The sequence below is a fragment of the Hylaeus anthracinus genome, unplaced genomic scaffold (genome assembly GCF_026225885.1).
Source record: "Hylaeus anthracinus isolate JK02 unplaced genomic scaffold, UHH_iyHylAnth1.0_haploid 11989, whole genome shotgun sequence".
Classification (NCBI taxonomy): domain Eukaryota; kingdom Metazoa; phylum Arthropoda; class Insecta; order Hymenoptera; family Colletidae; genus Hylaeus; species Hylaeus anthracinus.
In genome coordinates, this window is record NW_026534337.1 from 17,544,049 (window position 1) to 17,569,471 (window position 25,423).

Consider the following 25,423-nt stretch of genomic DNA (forward strand, 5'->3'; position numbering starts at 1 on the left):
ACGTTCGCTCGTGTTTCAGACTTAAAACGAGGGAGATGACGAAAAGTTTTCGAGAATAGATTAAAGGCGGATGAAGGAGTGAGAGGGTTGCTGTGGGGGACACGAACAAGATTCGACATTTCGGTTACGTAAGTGAAACGAATGATTCGACACGTTTTCTGCTTCTAACGAGACTAAACGACTGAAGCAATCACTGAAAAACTGTAAGCGGTTTTCATTGAATATTTAAGCGAACTTGTTCTCTCATCTTCCCCTTGGTGCCAATCGCCAAACTTTTCTTTGACTCGAGTATCCGAGACTATCGGTTTCCGAGTTGTTTTGTTCTTCAAGACTTGTCTCGAGTAATCGGTTGTTTGTCAACCTAACAACTGGAATAATTGTATGCTAGTAGTAGATGATTGCCTCGGACAAAATATTTAAATTCTAATAATAAATGACCTTTACGTTTTCCAACCATCCGTTCTTCTTGGTTCTATTTCCCTGTGCAGACAACGATTTCAACGAGATACGATTACATGTAGAAGCGACTACTGGAAGTAATCGGATTACAATGAAACTGACTAAACGCAGAAGCCGCGATGATTAACGCACCTACGACATTTTACACCGATTCTTTGGTTCTTGTCCGTGGAGCGTGAACCGGCTTCCGGTTTATATCGCTATCCATGCCCTCCTAGTCGTTTCGTTTATATCCTTCTTGCCGTTGCCGTTGGAAAAGACCCTTGGGACTGTGTGGCGTTTTTCTGATGCTCTCGGTAAATAGAACACGTTGCCGAGCGTTGGTAACTTTCACGGTATTCGCATTACGAGAAAAGAAACATTGTTACGTGGAACACTAGGTTCACCAGTGGTGACGGCCGCCTGTCTACGAAACTAATATCATCGTCATCGCTGCTTCTTACATTCTAGAGTTCTTAGACCGATGAGTCGTTGCAAGACTATAAATACTTGGTAATCGTCGACATTTTCCTACTCTGGATCACGGTTTAAACTGGAACCTTGATCGTTCGAACTATGCGCGTTTAAAACGCGAACGATTGTTCCCTGGGTTGATCGATGCGAGCCATAATTTTCTTTCGCATAGACTTTTCGCAACGTCGACGTCGCGTCGCGTCGCGTCGCGGCGCGGCGATGTCGGGGTAGGAATTCATGAATACTTGGACGCGAATACCGCGAATACCGCGAATAGAGGACCGGGTAATTTTCATAAATAACTCGCGTTCGAATTTTCATCTCGAGTTTCAAGACCGAGCACTGAGCAGCGAACAGGTCGACTGCGGCGTCGAGCAGTTCGCATAACTATTTTCCTACATTTAACGCGTGCGGTCGCACAGTGCGCGAATAGAGTTTGGAAACTGCCGCTAATCTCTTCGATTCGCCTCCTCTTACAAGGAAACGATGCCAGCTTCAAACTCGGAAACACGTTTTATCCATTTTACCATTTTCAAAGAAATTACGCGCCGAATATTACGAAATCTTCCAAGCACTGTTTCCCGGATTCATAGAACTGGAAGATCCGCCTTATAGAATCATTCCGATCGGTTTGTTTGAACAAAATTAGAATTTTATTTATAGTCAGTTGAATACAATTATTTTTGCGACGACAATTTTTGCGCGCGTCGTTGTCTTCGGCATTCTAGAAAATCCTCGTGGAGTGGGATGAGCGACGCACGTCTTGCTCTTTTCCGTAAATAAAAAAACGGATTAATTCCCTTTGCCAAGACCATCGCGCGAGCCCTGTCACTCGTTCCTTCGATTTCGAGAAGTAATTGGTATCGATAAGCTCGAAAGTTGCGAGGACTATTGGTATCGAAAGTGAAAAGCTCAATTTTCAACGATATCGTTTGCAACGAACCAATATACAATTTCTTAGTTGAAAAAAACGTGTAAAATTCCAAGGAAGGTAATAAAAGTGCTCGTGAAATTAATTAGATATCGTACTACAATAGATATTTCTCTCGTGTCCTGTAATTAGATCAGCCTGTTTTCTCGATAGAATGAAATTTCATTTAAGAATTCTCTTTTATTTGTTTGTCGTTGTTCTTTTCGGATAGCAAGCGCGTGGTTCGTCGGTCTATGTTTAAAGAGAACAAGTCATCTTTTTCTACTCACCTTGCCAAAATTGGAGAGACCTCCGATGCGAGCCACTTGACCGGGTTCATCCGCTGTGCTGCATTCTGCCCTAACGAACCAATAGGTCAGTAACTCAATGCCAACAATCCTCAGCATTATCGTCCTACAATGCCCTTTAATCATAGAGTTTCATGTCCGCGATACTAAGCAACGCGGGCAGAATTGTTCCCTCGATTAATGACCACGAGAGAATTGCGCCGCGCACGCTATACAAACGTCTTGATTCGAAACGTCGACGTCGTGGTCGCGTCGATTCCTTCGAATATTCACGGATTCGTAAGAACCGATACTTGTAAACGATTGCTCGTCTTATCAAAACGTGTTTTCGATGTTAAACGATCGTTAATTTTAGTTTCGACGCATGATCGAGACTCTAAAATTGATCCTCCTTAAAAATAAAGTTTTTTAGCCCGATAGTTTCTATCGTTTGGAGAAATTTGTCGGCGACGATAAATGGTTCCCGGGGTTAGATTTGTAAATGTCTCTGACGTCGATGGGATTACATACGGGGCAAACACACCCAAGATACGAATCTAGGAACAGGCTTTCAGGAGTACGGGCAGTTTGGGAGCCATAATCGTCCGCGTTAACGCGATGTTCTCGAAGCTGGCGTATCTTTTTCGGTAGAATCGGGTGAAATTGTTTCTCGTTGTTCGATTTTGCTGCGCGTAGCCAAAACAACTCTCTTCTCGTAGATATTTATCAGCGTATCGATGAAATCTATCGGAGTCGTAAAGCGCGCGGTCGATGGCGGAAACACCGAAACGTAGATAATATTGTTACGGTTCCATTAATCCGCGGATGATTTATCGTTCGACCGGTTACGTAATTCCGCGTATAAATATAAGGGACGTTGGCATTTACGGGTGGTAGGTATACATTTCACGGCCACCGATAATATCATCGATCCTCGATGTTTTCGATTTTAACGGTGCGTTACATAACGCGTCGCGTTTAACTCGCTCAACGATCACCGTAGGATTCGATCAGCTACTATAGTCTCAGACTGGTAATGGTAACAGAGCTACGAATTATCGTACCATTTTCTCCATTCGATCGGTATTTGGCGTAGTATTGTACACAAAGGTCGTATAATCAATTATTTTTGTTGGCAAACTCACCAAGGCGTATTACACGTGTGAGTAAGTGTGAGGTATCTGGCACCCAACTCGTACAACATCCTCAGGACTGCTAGGCTCGCTCCGACTGCGTGGCCTCCTTCCACTCCTATCAGACTCGCTAATCTACCCTCCTTGTGCGCTCTCTCGATACCTGAAATCACATTTCGTTCCCAAAATGTTCAATATTTACAGTATTATAATTGCACCAAGCTAATGGAAGTCATAGTCGGAACAGCTGATGCTCGAGCTACGCGATTAATTAAAGTTCATCTTCGCTCGAGTAGATTTAATTAAATCATTTAAATTACCGATCATCGCGGGAGAGCGTTATCGCGGAGCGCGGATCATTAATTACCCACCGAGCATAAACGGGCTTCGATGAATCCCCGAGGCGTAGCAGATAACGAAATCACGGGGACTTTCAAAGAAGGATCGTTCGACCAGGGAAATCCTCCTTGCAGCCGGTATTTTGTCAGTATTTAGTCAGCGCGCCGCGAATTCGATTTCCCCGTCGCTTCGCATCGCGTCGTTTAATCGTTTTAATCGAGCCTGAGCGTGTAAGAGCCGGACCATCGAGGTTCCGTGAAATCGGATTCGCGGGTTCGGTGTCGTTTGGATTCGATTAAAACACCGCGTACAAATTGCGTTAGGTCCGGTGCTTCCGGGGAACATCGATATCGGGAACCGCGTATACGTCGAATCCGCGCGCGTCGCATTGTTTCATCGGGAGTACCAAACGAAATTGTCGCCAATTGTCGCCAATTGTCTCGTGGGACCTTGAACTTTTCCGCCTTTGACCAAACGCCATCGAGTATCCCCTCGCCTCGAGTTCGCGTTAATGGAACACCTCAATTCTCTCGCGACCGGCACAATTTATTCGTCTTGCGCAGCGTCGTTCCAACGATAATTTCATTTACTCGATGCAACAGTACACCGATACCTTGTCGTAATTAGTGTCGATCCAAGTTATCGATGCGTGCTTCGAAAGTATTCAAAGAAATAGTTTGATGTAATAGGAATATAAAGGAAACATAGGTAGGTATGTTTGTCGTTAGTTGGTACGCGAGCGAGCACCGAGGTAAATCGACCCGTTTCGTACCATCACCATTTCTCCTGGCAACTTTAATTTCTCTCGCAAGGGAACGTGCCCGGTGATTACGCTGTATTAAATCTCTAATGGAAGAACAACCGAAAAAGGAATGCTGGCTGGGAGGTACGTGCTGTCGATGAACCTCGATTTACCGCGCTCGTTGATTTATAGCCCTCCCTACACACGGTGCCCACCACCGTTCATACTTTCGGCCGAGTACTTCGCGTACAAGCTACTCGTGACCGATTACGTTCGCGTACGTGTAGTCCAAGTTTTCGCGTTATCAGCCGTTTCACGGGGAGAACGGCCAATGTTCCAGGCCGTTCTTCCTATTCATCTCGGAATTCCCGATGTCTCGCACGCATGCCGCTTCCGTTCTTCCTCACGGCCAATTTTTCCTTCCGAGTTGCCTTAGTTCGCTTTTAAGGGAGGGATGATTTCATCATTTTTGAACCAGAGACAGAAATTACGCAAGATACCATAACAACAACAACAACAACAAGTCGACTTGGTCGCGCGAGCATTGTAAACGAGAACACCGAGAACGGGTTCCTCTTCACCTCCCATAAATCCTGAGACTCCAACTCCCAGGGTCCTTCCAACTATTGCTCTTCCAAAGTAACGCTACGAAAGCACGCTCTACGTCAAAACTTTCCAGACAGAAGTGGCAATCGATCGATGTAAACACACCTACTTTGTCTATCGTTTCTTAGAACTGACCGTTCGACTCGATGTCGTCGACGTCGGTCCTCGGTAAGTCTTACGTAGAAAAGAGAAACACGTATCCTCTTGATAATATTCCTGTCCTTCTTAATCGATCGAAAGATCCGCGAATTTTCAACAATCGGACCCCTTATATGTACGACCACGTATCGCATGTCCATGTCCATGTCCATTTACATATGCATGTGCATGCCGACATGCAATCGGCGAGGTTTGGCTTATCGAACGAGCTGGCTCGACGGGTATGGCTTGACATTTTTCCATTTCAGTCGGAATTTACAACCGGCTGTATCTTCCCGACGTTTTCTCATCGGATTTCCGTTCACGTTGCACGAAACGGAGCAAATTATTATAATGTAGCATACAACATGGAAAATATACTAATTGCTTTTTTAAACGTTTGTTTATAAATTCGAAGCGAATCCTACGATAAGAATAGCGTTTCAGTTGGATAAAGTAACGAAAAAATGTCTTCTTTGGGTTCCAGAATCATTGTTCCTTCGCGTAACCTGTATTCCACGTATCGCGTGCAAAAGTTGCTAGAAAATCGACGTCCCCCGCAAAAATATCAACCCTCTTAGTTTCCTCGTTTTCTCTTTTCCTCGTTGCCTCGTTCTTTGTTTTTCGTTCTTTTATGCTTGGCGGCCACGGCGTAGCCTCTTCTCCGTTTACCTTTTTCTCGACGTTGAAGGGCATCATTGGGAAATAGGTTTACCGAGTCTCGTAGCTCGGAAGCTGCTCGTTACATCGAGAGGACGCGGCGTCATTTCCAAACGGAGGCGTTCTCTTTTCACGAGTTAGGATGCATGAAAAATTCTTCAAGGTGCATATCCCGCGGCGACGATAACGACGAACGGGACCGGGTGGCGGCAATGGGTGATTTTTTATTTTTAAGCGCTTGTACAAAGACGTTTCGTAGTTGCGTAAAGTGAACTGAAATGAAAGAAAAAGCGAGGAGAAAATGTCGATTCCGATTGTTCTCCGGTCACGTAGGATCGTAGGACGGAACTAATTGATTGGCGAAGAGTCGATTTATTATCCGGTCGGCGCGGGCGCGGGCGCGTCGTTAACCGTTCGGTTGTGCCGCGAGGCGAGAAATTAATTAAATTCGAGGAAGGCACGGCCGCGGCAAGCAAGCAGGAAGATTCACTCCGTGGATTTTTCACCTTAAAGCAGAAAACTCGAGGCATTCTTTTCGCGGGCGTGTGCCAGCAACCACCACCACCCTCTGACATTGGCATTTCGCCAGGAATTCTGGCGGCGTGTAACGTCGGACGGCCCATTTCAGGAACAAATAGAGGATGGTAATTCCCAACGTTCGTCGACCTCGAAGCTCGATTTCATATTCCTCGCGTGCGAAGCTCTCGAGAAAGAGCGTCCTCCTTCAGGATCTTCGATCCTTACGGTTTCCGAGAATTTTGATTTCGTCGATCGATTTGTTTGTTTAATCGTTTCCCCAAGAGTACGCTACTCTATTCTCGAGTACTTGAGATATTTCGAGTTATCGCCAACGATACAAACGAACGTTTCAAATGTTCTATCGTTGTCGTTTGAATCATCGGCAATCCAAGTGGCGTAAACTCACGAGTATTTACCACCCGAAGGAAAGTTCAAAAGTTGTTGTTGATTTAGAACGCGTAGACGACGGCGTAAGTTTTATCGAACAATGACTGACTCGGCGTTAACTTGTCGGCAGCGATATTCTCCCTCCCATCGAGAGACCTGCGGTGTAAACAAGACGCCGACGCCGACGCGACGCGACGCGACGCGACGTTTCGTGCCTCGTTGCGTTTCGGAAAACCGGGCTAGAATCGCAAAGAGGTAGAATCACAAATTAAATGGCCCACCTTCCGCTGTGGTAACGAGGACCATGCTTTCAGGATGCTTGTTGACCAATCGACGAATCAGGTCGATTTGCTCCAGGGCCAGCTGGACCGAGTCGAGGTGCTGAGAGGAGCAGGGCACGTAAGCTGACCAAAACTGCAACAGACGCGAGAACGACAAAAATTGGTAAGTTATATACGAGAGTTGTATACGAGATTTACGGTAAGGTTTATCGATTAATGATAACTCGCTGTTCGCTTGTCTTTTTGCGAGTTGCGTACCTTTCGAACGGATTTTCGCGTCCAATTATCTGGTCAATCGGAACGCTCCAGAGCAAATATCAAATCCCAACGACCCGTTACAGTGGCAATAAACGGTCGTTTTTTCTTTCGATTACGGTTCTCGATTACGATGGATCATTAAAAATAATTAAAAGGCCACTGGGGCCACACAACTGGTTGGAAACGTGGCGCAAAGGGCGGTACTTTGAATTTTAAATCCTGCGATATCGGAACTCGTAAATAAACAACTATTTATCCCCTCGCCTCGTTGCGTGGTACCAGCTAAGAAAATATACATATACGCCTATTGGGGGGTAAATTAAACCGATGTATCAGATCCTGGTATCAAATGGTCGCTCGTGATGTTTCGTACGATTTGATAAGGGCCGCCAAGGCTGAACGTGAGCTCGCATACAAATCTTTCTCGTGCGTCGTTTTTTATCGTTGTTAAGCGTGAAACGGAAGGGGAGTCGTACGATTCGATGCGATTATTCTTTCGACGGGCGACGATGGCTCGTTCAGAAATGCGAACCAGAAATTCGTGTACAACTGTGCACGAGGAATCTCTAGTTTGAAGCATCCTGTACACGAGTTGGCAAACTTTTCCGTAACAGTAGCGCTGGACGAAATATACGTCCGTAGCGTGACATTAATCGAGCTGTCGTAAATCAGCCGGCGGCGTTAACGTTTCTTTTTTTCCATGTTAGCCGGGTCGTTCCATTCGCGACAACTTTGCTTCCTTTCGCGTCGCGTCGCCTCGCCTCGATTGTGGCTGTCGCAAGCGAGTTCGTTGCCGCCTTTCATTGTCGGACCGAATCTTCCCGTCGCGATTTGCCTTATGCCACCGTAGCGCGACGCGGCGCACCTTAAAATGCTTGAATACCGTGCCTTTTACCGAGGGCTAATCGAAACAGGGCGATAATTAAATCTGCGGTCGGAACTTGGAGTTTTGGATTCGATGTAACGTTAACCAGTAAACGACAGTTCTCGAAGCTTTTCGATATTCCCTGTTCACGCGATCCTTTCCTTTTCCTTTCCTGTCGCAAAATTACCAACTAATTTTACCCGCGACAGCAATTAATTCCATATCAAAGGTTCGATCAAATCAAAGGAACGTCGAGATCGTAGGTTGGGAAACGTCGCCTGCGTTACCACTTCGTTCCCCGTATAAAATGAATGTTGTGGCTTTTTGACAATCGTAGAAGAGTATCGAAAAACGAAATCTATTATGGTCTCAACTGTGATTCGTGGAACGAATGAAACTTAACGAAACAAGAATCAATTGGCAACGTTATGAATTCACCGAAACGTTACATCTCGAGATTCGTGTCCATTTTTGTTCAATGTTCACGCGGTTGGCTTTCAGACCGTCGCCGACGCCGTTCGCCGTCGCGTGACGTCGCGTCGTAGGTTCTTGGTCTTCTCCAGTGAGGGCGAATTAAGGGACGACCCGCAAATACCGGACTGTTTATAGAGACTTTTTTTTTTAGACGTCTCGCGTCTTCGTTAGAAACCAGCTCACTTGTACTTTTAGGTCAGACGTTTCTATAAAAACGCGTCCGTGTGTGAAAGAGGTGTTTCCATCTCTTTCCGTCGAGTATTCTCTCTTTTTCACAGCTTTGCGCAAAATCGAGCAGCAGTCACGGTCGGGTTTTAGGTCAGACGTTTGTAAAAATATTCACCGACCCGCCTACGGTGTAATCGCGTCGCGTCGTCCCACTTTAAAGACGAGCTCCGCACACTGTCGGCGATCTTACGAAATTAAAAAGCCCATTTGCGTACCTTGTAAAAGTTCTCGAGAGGATATTTTTATTCGCGAGCGGAAAAATAAAGTGTTTCTTACAGACTTTTTAACGCGTTTTCATTGAAATTTTAATACGAGAGTACTTTCTTTTTACTCTAAGAATAATGTACAGAAAAAATAGAAAAAAAAGTATATATATAATTCAATAGTCTCCTTAAATGCACAAGTTTCTCTACGATAAATGGACAGTAACACGATTCGGAATCGAATATCTCGATGAGACAATGCTAATGCAACGATCAAACTTTTTTTTATCATCACCGTTTTTGTTGTAAAACTGTTACCATCGTACTCCTGACATTTTTCTGATTAAAATGAGACCAAACACGACGTAATTCGCATCATATTTACTACGTGTCTCAGCGAAATAATCCCGGTGTTGGTCGCCATTTTCGCACGTCGCTCTGTCCTCTCCATTCGCTGTCCTTCTCTACACTCCAAGTTTGTTGTCAAAACATTAGAAGATACAGTAGCGACTGAAGGAGGTATGCAAAATCGGAGACCTAAAATTAAAACACTCGAGGTTTTTATCTGTTTACACTTGATACGTGCCGAGCGTCGAACGTAGAAAAGGAGAGATAGCGAAAGGAGAAAGAGGTCCGAGAAAAAGAAACCACTCGACAGAAGCGTATCAAACGGTTCGGATCATATTACACCGGTGGTCGGGGCTACTCGGGCGAAACTACGGGCAAAAGAAATTCTGAATGGACTGGCAACGACGGGGATGGGTATCTGAGAGACATACGAGGTATCCCAGCCTAAGTAATACAGAGCTCTAACTCCAAAACTATCGGTCGAATGCGAAATTTCAAATATGGAAATTGCATGGTCAAATGGGCCTCGTGTTTCAGCGAGAAGGAATTTTTGTTAACTTTGTTATTTAACGAGATATGATGGTCAAGTTTCGTTTTTCAAATGGAACTATATATTTTTTTAAGTTGAACAAAAATTCCTTTTCGCTGAAACACGAGGCCCATTTTACCATGCAATTTCCATATTTGAAATTTTCCATTCGGCCGATAGTTTTGGAGTTAGAGCTCCGTATCACTTAGGCTGGGACAGCCTGTATATGTGATGGAAAGAATTGGTATTTCTGTTTGTTTAAATCGCTGCTCGAACGAAATATGTATTCTCTTAAAAGTTTTGGAACGATGTTTAACGTCGCTACGCGTTGTTTACTTTCTCCGAGTTTCACTGTTATTTACCTTATCTCTCCATTTCGTGTGCAAAACGTTTCAGAAGAAATTCCGTAAACGATTTCTGCCTGTTCGTTCGGTAAACGTATTCTCCGCGTGACGCTTTTATCACGAAAGATACCCAATTCCTCGAGGACCGCGAGGTTTTGAATAGTACACACACACATACACACACGCGCGCGCATGAGGACACGAGTTATTTTCGAATCGCTTGGAATTCACTTTTGGAACGCAGTCGCTAGAAACAGCGACCGATTGCTTAGGGGTAGATCCGTCTCTCGAGTACAATCGAAAATGTTGGTACAGTGGCCTGGATTTTCGATGATTTAGCACGTGGCTGTATTACACTCGAACGAATCCACGTTCGATCCCATGTGCACAGCTATTTTTGTCAAAACCTTGAAATATACGCCGCCTTTTCGAAACATGGAAACATGTAGACAAGAGCATATCGTTGGTTCTGCGAGGCTTTGTTGTAGCGGGGATGTCGTTTATCTGAACGGTGAACGATGAACGGTGAACGGTGAACGGTGTCTCGCGATAGACATGGGCTGTTTCGAGTCTACGATCAATGTTCGGTAACCTTTTCGCGACGGATGCCTTCCTCTGGTCTGAATTAACCGGGACAGTGATGGATCGAGCCGGGAGCAGTTTGCCGGTTCCTGTACACACTAGCTGTCCCTATATTATGCATACACTCGAGTATACGATGTCGTCTCGGTGGACGCAACCGGCTAGTCGGTCCTTTCGTCTCGATGCAAGCGAATCGAATACAGAAATCGAAGACCCGTCCGGAAACGTAGCGAAACGTTTCACGTGGACATATTCGCCAACTTTCGTATTCGCTACTCGAATCCGGGTTATCAGCACAGGGTGACGGTCTCGTCGGTGAAGTCGTAACCACGATGGCTGGCCGTTATTCGCGTAATTAGTATTCCCTTTTAATTACGGTATTAATTAAATTGGTTAGCACGTACGACTTCGTAAGGAGCTTACTCGAATTTTGCTCCTCTTAGCCGTCGCGACATTTTGACGTTAACGCGAGCAGGGGAGCGTGGCTTAAGTAATGGAGTAATGGAGTGAGAGGGCTTCTACTGGACGAACCTTGCTAGGCTCCGGTTCTGTAAGCGTAGGGTTGACTTTTCGGAGCAACCGCTCGAGCTCGCGCTCTCGTTCGGTCCCTCTTTATCATGCGGCCGTGGGCTACGGTTCCCATAATCGCGTCTGGAAGAGCTTCTAATAGATGGGATCAGCCCGGTGAATGTTTTGCTAACGAGCGAACGTATCCTCTGGCTATTTTCAAAGGTCTCCCGGGCTATTTTCTTGGGACAGGTTCTTCGTGGATTTCTCGCTACATTGCGCTCTTATCCGCCGTGGTGGGAGCAGATGTTGCTCCACCGGATGGAATTCCATTTCTGACGTCTTAAAGTTAAATCCCTCTAGGATAAAACGGAACCAGCCGAGCTTCGGACGATTCGCTGTAAGAATACCAAGCCCGAAAGAATTCTCGCGCTTGGCGTCGATGCTAACATTGAAAAATACGTTGGGCGAAGAAAAAAAATACTTGATCGCATTAAGAAAAAACCGTCTACCGGAGTATCGTAATTCGCGAGTAATCGAGCGAGCCGGGCGAGCATACTCTTTTCGAGCAACGCGTGTCGATGAAACTTGCTACCTGTGAAATTGCTTCCGCGATGAAATTCCTGGACTACGCGGCTCTACCACTCGTATAATGTACATATAATATACATGATCTGGGGACCAGGCCAGACCAAAGTATTTTTGACGCGGCGCTGATGCTGGCACTGGCACTGGCACTGGCACTGGCACTGGCACTGGCACTGGAGGGTCGATGGCCGAGCAAAGTTACTCCTTGAAACGCGCGCGACTGGCGAATTTGACGGAGCGCAGTTCTCTATAGGCCGCTATTTCATTCGGACACGGCTGCTACCGAATAACCGATGCGACTCGATGAAACGGCATTAGTTGTATCGAGCATTGACGTCTACTCGAACCGGAGACGCCAATCCGCGTTATCGACTCTTCGGCACCGGATGACGTATCGCTGCGCCTTTTCATTTTCAAACGTTGCAAGCTATCGATACGATACTCGGTACTCGATACTCGGTACTGTACCTTGGAACGCGTATACTGCAGAAATTAATATCTATGCACGAAAATAACATGAAACATAAATAATTTGGACATGCGATGATTAAACTAGAATGGGAGGGTCGGTGTGTTTAGATTTGATCAATTTTGAGAAAGACTTGTCTATCGGTCGCGGTGTTTCGCGTATCCATAATCGGTCGTTCGGATTTTCGAACATTATGCGCGGCGCCACGGTAATCCGGCAACTTGGCTAAACTTATCTCGTACAGAGGCGGAAGGCAGAAGGCGCTCTTGTTTCCGCTTAAATCGAAAATCGATATCCGTTCCGACGCAAACCGCGTCCCCTCTCTCCGGAAGGGTGAAAGATAAGAGTGAATTCGTGATCGCGAGAAATGTTAATATCGATAATGAGTTGGTCGGGTTTTACCGTAGACTCTTTCCTATTAAAGTACAGCTCGCTACGGGCAATTGCCGCGCAAATAAAGATCGCTTATCGAACGTTACTTTGTCCCATCCGCTCGTTTTACGATTTACGTCTCCCGTGAAGCTGCGTAACGATCGAGTAGCGAATGTACCGCGATACGATCGCAATCTTCTCTCGACAACTGGCGCGTAACGTGATCGTCAGCCTCGTCGAGAGAAAAAGGCTCCAGCAGGATACAAAGGAAAGCCTAGAGAAAACGAAAAGTCGATTTTCTATTTTCATCGAACGGTCCGATCCGGTCCGGTTTCTTTACAAGCGCATTTTTCCGAAACACGAACCGTCCCGATCGTGGCCTTTCGAGTGGCTCGAGAGCCAAAGCCACCAAAGAAAAGATTTATTTGATCGGCAACTCGGAACGACGGCCATTCGTTCTTCCGCTCCTGCTCCAGCTCCAGTAGCTCGAGTGTACATTCGTCCCGTTACGTTGGTACGCCAACTTTTCGGTGCAATCTTTTCATCTCACCGTCGAGCGTTCTTTCTTTCCTTCGGTGGAAAGCTGGCCAGAGGCTGCGGCCGATCGGAAACATCGACCAAGAGAGAGCGAGACGGAGAAGGCTCCCGTGCAACTTTTTCTCCGCTTTGCACAAGTTACACGAAAAGATAGCTCGTAATGGAGGTCCGAGATTAATCCGAAGGAATTGAAAAAGTTTCCAAAAAAGAATTCGTATTCTTAAAATCAAAAATCAACGGTTCTCTTCGCGCTTGAAACGCGAGATAATAGCGACATGATAGCAAATGCACGTTCTGCCGAATTACGTAAAAGCTCGATTATTATTCAAATAATACGTTCTCGTGTTTGTTTATCAAAGTTTTTTCCTAGTTATGCGTTAGCCTCTATACGGTCGCGATAGCGTAACGGTATCGGTAATCTTTTTCGAAACGTCAAAAGATGACGAACGAAGCGAACGTTACTTTTTCGAAAATTACCAAGGAAAGGGAATATCGAGTCGAACGATCGGACGATGCGACATCGACGCGACGCGACGTGCCGAGACTCTTGGATAAATTTTCGTCATCGCGTAATCTCGGGGAACCGCATGAAATTAATTAGCAAAGTTGGCTCGCGGTTGGGTCAATCGCGTTAATCGCGAGCGCGTCTTTCTCATGATCGCGTGCTTCGAATCAATCACCGTGTGCGGTTGGCGGCGGGGAAACAAACTGATGAAAATCGTTTTAGATCGTGCTCTTAATTAATCGTAGAGTTTACGGTCTGGAAGAACAGCGCGCCGTGTAATTGAAACATCGCGCTGGACAAAGAATCGACGGTGACACGCGATTCTATCGTTCCGCCTGGGATAATCGCGTCCGCTTTAAACACCGCGGAGAAAGAAATATTTACGCTCGATTCAACGTGCAACGAAGACGACACGCGACTCTTGTTTCCACGCCACGGGATGCTGCGCACACGCGCCGACGAGACCTACGAATCGCGAACGTAGCCAGAATGAATATTCTCAATTTTCAGGTAACTCGAGCGTAAAAAAGCTAACGAGAAAATATTTATGGATAGTTGGTATACCAGCTGCGCAAGGTAAAATCGAAAATCGAAAATCGAAAATCGCGTGTTCGATGCAAGTAATTATAGCTTCCCTCGTAGTCGATGGACTGAAGTAGAAAGCAAAGTTTCGTAGAGTAGTTGAATCTTCTGGCATCCCTGTGCGATTACATCGATTTCAGGAAAGGGACGACCGGGTGGCTCGTAATTCTTGTCGCGCCGTAAATCGCCGCGAGGAAATGGACGACTCTCGGGGAAAAGTGTTTCAAATGGAACATCGACTCCTTTCTTCGCGAATAGTTTCCCGCGAGAAAATTTGCAGCTGAACGTCGGCGTCGCGTCGCGTCGCGTCGCGTCGTTCTCCAAGTGTCGGAATTACGGCAATGCACGTATATTCGGCACTGTTCGTGGCACATGGGAAATACAGGGTGTCTTCGCAACTGTATGCAACCCGAAAAGAGACGTATATTATTCTTCGTACAATTGTAAATCGAATCGAATATAAAAAACATAATTTGCTAGTGTTTGCTAGTAATTTTTTAGTGTAACTCTCGGGAACAGTGTCGGGAACACTCGGTATATCTCGGTTCTTACGGATCGCGGAGTAATGTTTTTCGCGAATCGTTCGAGTTATCGCGATTATAGTCGGCTCACCTGTGCCGCAACCATGCCCTCCTTCAATCTTCTGAGATCCGTGTGGCTCCAAGCACTCCGCGACCAAGGGTGGGTATCCCTGAGGTCATCAAACCTGAATTCCCTCAGCTGATTCTTCAGAAACTTCCGTATGTTCCACGGGAGATCGTTGTGCCTGAAGTAAACAAAAAAAATATAAATACCCTTCGTGATTTACCGGTCGAGTCGTGTTAGCGAATCGTTTCTTTTTCTTTTCTTATTTTTCTATGAAAGATAATTTAGCGTTAGTCGGCTAGTCGATATATCGAGTTATACGGTATATCTGGTTAATACGTTTCTTACTTTACGTTTATTCATAAATTAACGCGATATATGTGTAACTCCTAATCGAACTAGCCAACAGAAATAAAATACTACACTATACGAATTATTCGATAATTCGATGAAAAAAAAAGATGATGTGAAACAATCTGTTTGGAACCCGTAGCCTCGCGGCACGGCTGGGGCGCGACGCGCGTCTCGTGGATACGAGTGGTTGTATCCCCTGGAGATAGGGGATTGGAACGAGAGATATAGGGCGGAAAGGACGAGCAGACGAGTAAACTTAACGTCTCGCAATGGTGTTGGTCGGCGCACAAGTTTTGCCGCGGGTTTGGTTGCGTCGCCTACGGCCAGTCCAACTTATTTCATCCGGAATCCTTGATTTCTTTCGTGAGATTTCTACGTAGAATGGTGGCCAAATATTGTCTGCCGGATTCGTCGGAACAAACGTCAACATTGTTAGCGAAATGCCGTTAGAATAAAAGTCACGGAAGAATTTGTCCGGAGCGGTAAGCAAATTCTCGCGTTTCTCCTATACATGTTTTCTATTTGTATTTTTTTACACGTTTATACGTACACGTATACGATTCGTTTATACATACGTACGTTGCCATTGCGATGTTCGCTGTTGTCCGTACAGTCCTCGAAATAGAGGTTCGTATCACGCGAGAGGTTGGCGACCAACTTTTACGTTAATGGTGTAAAATAATTGAACTCGGAAGACGTAAACTAATACTCGAGAAAGACGACCAGACGAAAGACGAACGATTCGGAGAAGGATGAAACAACAGGTAGGAAAGTTGGCGACTTGGAACGGCGCTAGCTGTCTAACTTGCTAAGCTTTAGTTACTCGGTTTCGGTTCCTTATTCCTTGTTAATTAGGTCGGTCTTATTGTTGGCTTTGGGTATCGCAGCTATCCGAATTCGATCTTCGGTTGTAATCAATGCAACCTAGTCCGCGTCCAAGATATTGCTCAAGGTACAATCCGTTGCATTATTTTGTGCAATTTAACGCTACCGAGACTCGGTGATACGTTCGAATTTGACCTAGCAGCCGTGTCTCCTGGGGATAAGCTTTAATTAAACTATCCGATGCAACGTCGTAAAGTAAGCTGTATCGAGTAAACGAGAAACTTTCGAATCTAACGAAAGAAGAGTAGAGTTCGTTAACAGCAGGATTAATCGTTTCAACTGTGTTACACCTACGCGACACCGACCATCTCGAAACAGTCTGTTGGTTCGAGAATTGGCCACGATTCGATACTTTTAGTTCGATTACAAGCAAGTCGTTAAAGCGTATTCTCCGTCGCATACGCGTAAAGCGTAAACAGTTAAACACGCGTCGCCATCCCAGCCTGTTTTATTCGGTTCAGCTGCGAATTAACTCTCCGCGGCTCACGCGAAGAGCACGACTCGCAGATAATACACGTTGAAACAATTTGAATAATCGTTTCGCGCGGATAACAGGAGCGAGGTCCTACCTCGCACTGTCTCCGCACTGTCGGCAAATCGCTAATTGAGCAGGATGCGACACCGCGAACTTGCATTTCCTGATAGCGTCGCGATTACACGGCCACGCGATTACTCGGGAAACTCGCAACTGCACCTCCTCGGTCGCGCAAAAGTTCCGTCTCCTCGATTCCATAGAACGCGGCAACTTTAAACGCTTCGATGTGCCTTGCTCTTCGTACGCTTGAAATTTCACCTCGAGTGTTACGACGAGATACGACTACTGTATGTACGCGTAGGTTCACGGTTACGCAGTCGCAACAGGGAAATTATTTAACATGGCTCGATACGCCAAGTAGGGCGTTACTTTCCATGTACCGGTAATCGAACTTTTACCTTTCATATGCTTAACAGACGCGCGTTTTTCGAATAGATCTCGCAATCAGCCACGAAAATGACGAGGGAATCTGCCAAATGTCAACATCATTCGGTTTATTCTTTTTTCTTAAAAGGAAACGATTAAACGGAAATTTAACCAAAAGTATCAGATCGGTAGAATAGAATGCCGTCAAGTATAGGTATTTCGACGAATAAAACTATGCAACCGGGAAGGGTGTACGCTCGCGCCCGCGTATTATTACCTCGACAAATCTGACCTGAATCAGAGATGGATCTCCCGAGCGTTTGCCACGAACCGCACTGCACCGCACCGCACCGCACCGCACCGCACCGCACCGCACGATAGCTGAATGCACTTTGAACGCGTGGTGCGAGGGCGGAATTCAACTTCGAACGGAATTAGGTAACCAAACGAGTAGCCGTACTCCCATCTTCCGCGCCTGCTACTTGTGTCGAGCGATAATTCCAAAAGTTTACCGGGATCGAAACTCTCTCGAAATATTCCTACCGATTAAGGTCGTGCCCGAGCTTGCGTGCAAGTCCTTCGATTGTACTTGACTCGAAGAAAATATTGGCTAACGGCGACGACCATAACGGCAACGGCAACGGCAACGGCAACGGCAACGGCACCAACGATAACGCGATCTGTTTATCCGTTTCCAACCAAAGCGTTCCTTCCATTTGGCTCGTTCCGAACGGTGATTGGATTTTCAGGTTGAATTCGTTCGAGTAACGAGCACTCTTTACCGCGACGATATCGACTCTCTAATTCGAATCCTCCGAGACCCGACTCGATCTTCGTCCGGTCGTTCGTACGCGGAACCGGAACGATACTGGAAACGGTTCAATTAACGGATGCGGCATGGACCAACAACAATTAGGGAGATCGACAAACATTTGGGGCCGGAATGTACGGTTTGGTACGCGTTACTTACGCGCGCGTGCACGCGCATTCGGAATTTCATTCGGATGATAGCGTAGTGTACTTGTCGCGTGAATGTCTCGGCTGCGCGGCTTCGTTTCCAGATACGTAATCGAATAGCGGTAAAGTCATTCGCGTTAAGCAGCTTGATGCGGTTGTTTGAACGTAGGATCGTTAAGACGCGCGGCAAACACGGGGATTTTAACGGCACGAATGCGGCGCGGCTCGGCGCTCGAAAACCGACTTAAATCGTCGTTGAGCAAATTAAGCATACGGGGTCACGAACCCTTTAGGCGCATTAGAAATCGCTTTATCGCGCGGCAACCTCGTAAACTGGGTTCCTTGGTCTCGTCCATTTAAACTACTCCTACCCTTCCTTCGAGTATCGTATCCACGTGGGAACGAATAGCGCTCCAACGACTCCGTGCCTTGGCAGAATTTTATTAGATATCGCGCATTTCAAAATTTTGCTCATCAAACGATAACTACCACGAAACATAATTTCCTATTCGAGGATTTATGGACTTTTACCATAAGGAATTTTCAAGCATGCATCGACAAGCGCAAGCGCTTTATTCCGACTGGCTTGTATTATATTTTACTCGACACCAGCATCGAAATGTTTCACGCTCGATAAAGTTAAATCATGTTTAAACTGACAATTGTTTGATATATTCGGTATTGCTATAAAACAAGTAAACTTCATCGATAAATAAATAAATTTAACCGTGCGCGTCGCGATTTCGACGAATGTCGAAATACTTTTAAGATACTTTCGCGTTAACCTTTCATCCATATTCAAGGGATGCAACGCGTGTCTAAGAGACACGATATCTCTGACGTCGATTCTGGGAAAATTTTGGTGAATTTTCATCGTTTGCAAGGGAGAAGCTACGACACGGGAGAAATGGTACATCTCGGCTGGTGGAAGGGTACATAATTGGCAATGCGCGATAAGGTGGCTGGCCCCGATATGCATACGAATGCCGAATATTCCGTTAGCTGGCAACGGTGACGTCACTCTGTATGCAAATACCAACTTCCGGTTTTAGCGACGCGTTTCAGGCCTATCGCCCGCTCGAAACGTATCTGGCCGAGGGCCTTAACAGCTTCGATGCTTTCTACAATTTAATCATCTGCTTCCGGTGTAAATTGTTCGTTGAAAATAATTTACGACCAATCGGAGACGCCCATGGCATTGCGAACAAGCCGGGGAATTAATCGTTCTCGTTCGCTAAAATATTTCTTCTCGGGCTGCGATAAATATCGTTTTACGTAATCGACGTAAGTGCATTTAAGACTACGATAAAGCCGATACTTTCGTAAAATGAAACTCTCGAAACTCTCTTTCTCTTTGTATACGTACGTTATATATGTATAAATATAAATAATAGGTGAAATCACGAATTACAGATTTTGGAAAATGTAAAAGCTACTATTTTCAAGCAACGAGTGGTCCATCTGTTCGCACCGAATTATTCGATGCAGTGTTTACGAAACGAGAAATTGTCGCCAAGTTGAAAGAAACGACCGAGTTTTTCGACGAGCGAAACGGTAAATTTTAGCGAAAGAACATTGCTGGGTACATTAGCGGTAAGTTTTCTTTTATGTTTAATTTGTTCAGCGATTAACCGCAGCTCCCGACTGTTTCGGCGGTCTCTTCGGTGCGGCCGCGCCGCGGCTAGAATCATAAAATCTAATCCAGCGTAAAATCCAGCGAGTATCCGGTAAACTTTGTTACTGCCTCTTTAAAGTTGCCCGACGTCCTGGAGAGCTAACTCTCTCTCTTTCTCTCTATCTCTCTCGTGGGCGAGCGCGCGCGGCCGTCTTTGCTTTTGCCGAGGGTTAATACGCCCTGTCGTGGCACGACAATTTATTTTGCGAACCCCACCCTCGCAGTTCGCCCCGTGCAGTGACTCGATGAAGTTATTAAAGTTCGTCTGAGCTCCGGCACGGTGTACCGCAGACATTACCGTTACATCTGCGTTACATTACAAGGGTTATCTCACCTGGCGGAGCGAACTAAATGAATTGCGCGCGACGTTAATACTCGCGACATCGCGCTGCTACGCGTAACCTAGCCATGAGTAATCGAGGTTAAATTACCGACGCGACACGACCTCCGTTAGACGACGTCTTCAGAGTCGAAGACAAACGATTTCGTTTACGTTACGAGGTTAAACGATTCGTCGTGGCACTCGCACAGAGGTGTCCCGGAACCGGTGGCGGAGGCGGAGGTTCATTCGACCGTTCTGCCGATATAACCGGAACGAAATTTCTTTGAAATGTTCATCCACCTCGAGGAAATTCGAGTCGAGACTCGCGTTTCGTGGCTACCGTTTCTCTCGCGGCGTGTTTTCAGGATTCCGCGAATCCGTGACGCGTGACACGCGTTCGACGAGGACCGAGCACGTTCCGAGTTTTAGGTCACGTTTCGGGATCCAGGATCCATGATCCGATTTCCGACTCGGCGTCCCAGGAGGTGGACTCGGTAAGACAGCATCGACGCCTTCGACTAACTCCGTGAAATCGAGTTACGCGTTGCTGCTACATTAACTTTGCCGGAAGTTGGTGTCTGCTGTGGGCTGGCTTTTACGCGTCTATATCTACGTGTTACGGACACTATCCCAGAGTGCATACCTACGTGTGCACACGGTTACAACGAACATTAACCCACGCTCCACTGTTGGTCGTTGACGACTTTGCTAACGGTTCGGTATTGCCGAATACGTGGCTGCTCGTGTCGGGAAACAAATTTTCTAGTATTTTTCATTTAAGTATTTTTATTTAAATGAAAAAATAAACACGATTCCAGCGTGCTCGCTGGTCGACGATAGTCATCCGTCTCTGCGAGAGTTTCTGCCTGCTCGCTTCTCGATCTCGATGGTACAGAAGTACGGAAGACGTCGCGTATCGTTGTTCGTCGGAGTCTCGTCTACATTATTCATTAAAAATAGACGGGGCGGAAATTTGGTTGGTAACGGGTATTCATTTCGCGAGTCTGTCGCCGGAAAGATAATATCGTATCGTTGAAGTTTCGCGGACCCGCTACGAACCGCGCACGTTTGCGTGCAACAGAGAGAAAGAGAGAGAGAGAGAGAGAGAGAGAGAGAGAGAGAGATCCTCGATAACGAAGGCAGCCGCCGTAACGTGATATTACGGTGACCGATTCTTCAGAATCCTCGCTTTCCTTACAAATGGATTCACTGGACGGTGCTAATAATTCGCCTCTGCCCCCCTGTCTCTGTCCAACGTCACCGTACTTCCACAATGGCGAGCTTAAAGCTCAGACTTGGAAGGAACTTCGATCGTTATCGCGGCTCTTCTTTTCCATTCGTCCACCTCGCGAGAGCCCCTTAACGAACGTCCGCCGGATTTCGCGAACCCCGATGGTTTCAGTGCTCGTTAATCAAATTAATTATAACAACGAAAAGAGTGGACAAAGCCACCTGGCGGTGGGAAACCTTTTTTACCCACGCATCGGATTACTCTCGTTACTCGAACAATAATGTCTAGCATTTTCGAAACGTAATATCTAAGAATAATAATATTAATAACAAGAATACATCTTTATCGTGATAAAATTGCATTCGTTGACAAACTTTCCATCGATTCTACGTTGAATTGAACTTTGTAGTTTGATTGTCTTTTGAGAGGATGAAACAGGTTTTATTTCACCCGATTGGAATTCCGTAACGCTGAAAGAAATCGTTGCACGCGATTAACGTCCGATAAATAGGGAGAAAACTCGAGACTCAAACATCTCCCTTTATCTCGGCCATCGCTATCGTCGCGAACCATAGTCAAGAGTCGATAGTCGACGATCAGCTCAATTACGAGTTACCAGTTAGGTTAAGAAAAAATATGCGATATACATACAAGTACGATTAGTAATAATCGGCCTGTCGACGACTTTTTACCGCACAGGGAGTTTGTCGTGAGATATTACATGTTAAACGTGTCGCGAACATTTTTCCCGGCGCGATCATTTAAAAAGAAAGATGTGGTCACGTATTAAAGTTTAAACTTTATCGGACTTTATTAGACAGGCCGAATTAACGGCAGGGTCAGAGGTAGACGTTTATATTTCACCTTACCGTTATCGCGGAAACGACTCGTGCTCGTACTACCTTTAACCGAGAGCTTGGCCAGCTGGTCTGTCAGACACGCCTGACAGCCAACCGAACGAAATTAAACGAATCGAGTTTGTGCGTCCGCGTCGATACGAAACAACCGGCTGTTGTTTCCATCTGGAGAAACAAGCAAAGCTTGTAGCAGGTGTCGCAAACAGGCATGGCGATGCAACTTTTGTTGTTTGATAACGTTTGTTCCAAACATTTATCACGCGAAACAACTTGTCGCGTATTACTTTCTTTTTTTTTAATATACTTTTTTGCGACCAAAGCGCTCGAAATAATGAAACCGATGATGTATTATTAAAGATACCAACGGCCCCAGACCCGGCCCCGGTCCGGACGTGGCGCCATAGCGTCCCTCCGCGTATCTCCTCGCGATGTGTTACGGAGAAACGAGAACGCCTCGCGGAAGAAGCCATTTTTTCGAATCGACGTGACGTGATGCGACGCCGACGCGAGAAAGGCGCCGCGGCGTCGAAAAGGAGGGTAGATCGAAATAGCTTCGTCGTAAAAACAATCGGAAACAGTGTCTCCCGTGATAGGTTTCGCAGTCTGTGCCCTGTGCCGCTGCTTCTTCCTCTCGGGTCTCGGGAGTCCTCGAACGGTGTTTTCTTCCCATTCGCGAGGTGCATTTTAATTGTTTTCTTCCCTTTCCGTCAACGCGACGGACCGAAGAATCAAAGGGAAAACTCCTCGGCTCTTTTCTAATATCTCCCGTTGGAAACTCGGAGCGCCGCGCCGGGATAAAATCGTTTCGAACCGAGACACGAATGATTCCAAGTAGATTGAAAGTACCTCGAAGTAAATCGAGCTTCAAACGTTTCAGACTGCAGAGGGAAAGAGGAAAGGTTAAGCGTGTGGGTCACGTATGAGTATCGGTTCTCCGAGTGAGACCTTTGCTCCTGGGAAAAAGCTCGCGTGCAATTACGAATACGAATGTTTCCCTTTGGGCAAGTAAGAGTAAAAATCTTACATCTCGTACGTATGTGTATATCTACGATCGGCTCATGTTCGTATAGTCTCGTTACGATGTTTGGCGGCCGAAACAAGTCGTAACGCGTGAATACGTTTAGCTTTTTAGTTATTTAAGTTGGAACGCTGCGCACAGAGAAAGAGATGTTCGATTTTACGTGCTACTTTGAACAGAGTTGTCGGAAATCGGAAAAGGTACGTGTTCGTATGGCACGCCGACAATAATCGTACGTCGAGCAGTTTCACGTGCCGCGGCTTCGATAATCTTTCTCTACGGCTATCGCGATCGTTATCGTTGCCTCGTAGACCGCATTCTTTTCGAATACGGTTACGGTTCCCATCGAACGCAGTCGAGAATATAAAACCCCGTGTATGCCTACTTCCACACTTTGACGCGTTATCAAATTTTTAATTATTTTATCTCATCGCGCATTTTTGAAATCGTTTGGTCCGTCCTTCCGCGGGATATAAACGAACCGACTACGACTTACCGGTTAAGGTTGAACTTCGGTCCTTTAATTAGGCTATCTTACTACGTGGTAGATATCTAGAGGGTCGACTATAGGCGATCCTGAGAATCGAGACGGATCTTCCTTGCGAACATTGTACAGAGATCATTTAGCCACGGTTTGTTTTAGTACTTACAATCACCTCTTGCGAACGATCAAGTCGCGTTTCCTTTCCAGACGTTCAACTATTTGCAGAGGGATTCGAGGTAAATGAGAACACGATGCGTTCTCATGGTCGTTTTATCGACTTTCAAGGAAAGTACATAAATCAGATTTCCGATGGGAACGCATTTTCGAGCCAGGTTCTCGATGACTACGCGAAGAGGTAGGTGTTTCCTCTATCCACTTTGCTCGGTTCCGCGCTCAACACGGCCAACTCGGCGTCGGCCTAAATCTCCTTTTCTGCTTTTAAGCCGTAAGCATCATCGTGGACGCTACTCGTACGGCGCACGCCGCGCCGTACCGCGCTCTTTCTCACGTGTGTACTGTGTACGTTCTCGCCTTCTTATACATATATGTATGTTTACGCGGCGTTGAGCAGATACGACCCTGCTAGAACTTTGACCTCGACCGTGTTATAAGCCCTGAGAAGAATGCTAACGCCGCGGCGGAGAAAAACTCTTAACGCGTCTAGGCAGCGTTACGCGACTCTCTCGAGCGTTTCCGATGCATCTTACTTACGATTAATCAGTTTCCTCGCGTTTATAGCTTTCGTAAATAGCAACTTTTTCCTTTGCGTTTCCACCCGACAAAATTTCCATGCCGTTGCCAATCGAACGTAAGACATTACAATTTTAAAAACACCAGCTGCTAAACAGTGCAATCGATGGAAAAACTCGATTTTTCATTGAAACTAGAACCCTGCCTTTAGCTAGAAATTCGTGATTCGAAAGAGTGTCAAAGTCCTGACGTTCCCGCCACTAAATATCCAATTTCTAAGCAAACGCGAGATCGAGAGGTTTCCGTCGAACGAGGTAAATTGAAATTCTCGGTAAAGAGTTTTCGACGCTACGAAAACCGCACATAACAAAGACAGAATGGAGAATCTTTGACGAGAGGGAGTCACAGTCATCGGAGACACAGTCTCTGTTTGCGCGAAAATCTCGCGAGATTTTTCGTTGAGCGGAACGCCGCGAAACATAGTACATATTTCTTTATCGCGTACTTTTTCTGCTCTAGATGCCGTTCGAGCCAAGTTTCGACGCGAAACGAGTTGCTTTGTATTCCTTTCTTTCTATCGTAATATTAACGCGTTTCTACGTAGGCATTTGCGTTTGTCCAAACGAAATTTTTGAAAAAATTTACGCGTTTTCCAATCGACGTCTAGTTATACATAGTTTCGTAGCGTAACTTGCAAGAAAATACCGATTATTGGCAAATAGATTTCATTCGATTGCTTTCACAAAAGAGTTGAACGCGTAACAATTGTCATGGCTTTCGTCAGCTTTTCACACGTTCCTGTGATCTCTTCTTTTTTTAGGTTTCGACTAGAATCCAAACTAAAACGGCCTTTACAACGATACGATGCGCGAATAAAAAAAAAAAAAAATGTTATCTATCGTTTCGTATAGTTGTTTGCGCGCAAACGAAAAGCAGCAAACCGCTTTTTGTTTTCTCGTGGCGAGTGTTGGATGACAATATGCGCGGGATTGGCCATTTGAAATTTCGTCGTACGGTCAGATTCATTTTTACGGTTTTACGAATATCGCTGCGACGCTCTTCGCACAATTGTTACGCAAGCTTTTCGAATCCTCTCTCTCTCTCTCTCTCTCTCTCTCTCTCTCTCTCTCTCTCTCTCTCTCTCTCTCTCTCTCTCTCT

At 45.9% G+C, this 25,423-nt stretch overlaps 1 protein-coding gene across 2 annotated transcripts in view; it reads right to left on the minus strand.

Annotated features, from left to right (window-relative positions):
* Window positions 1-25,423, minus strand: part of LOC128887644 (dipeptidase 1) — a 42,014-nt gene that overhangs the window by 13,766 nt on the left and 2,825 nt on the right. The window contains exons 1-5 of one of the 2 annotated variants that reach the window (XM_054143760.1): window positions 17,308-17,353; window positions 14,918-15,071; window positions 6,915-7,047; window positions 3,255-3,405; window positions 2,113-2,182 (exon numbers count right to left, since the gene is read on the minus strand). In XM_054143760.1, the coding sequence (XP_053999735.1) occupies window positions 2,113-2,182; window positions 3,255-3,405; window positions 6,915-7,047; window positions 14,918-14,932 (369 nt within the window). In that variant the 5' untranslated portion in view covers window positions 14,933-15,071; window positions 17,308-17,353. Of the gene's footprint in view, window positions 1-2,112; window positions 2,183-3,254; window positions 3,406-6,914; window positions 7,048-14,917; window positions 15,072-17,307; window positions 17,354-25,423 lie in introns of those variants that run through there. The other variant, XM_054143759.1, reaches the window with a different exon arrangement.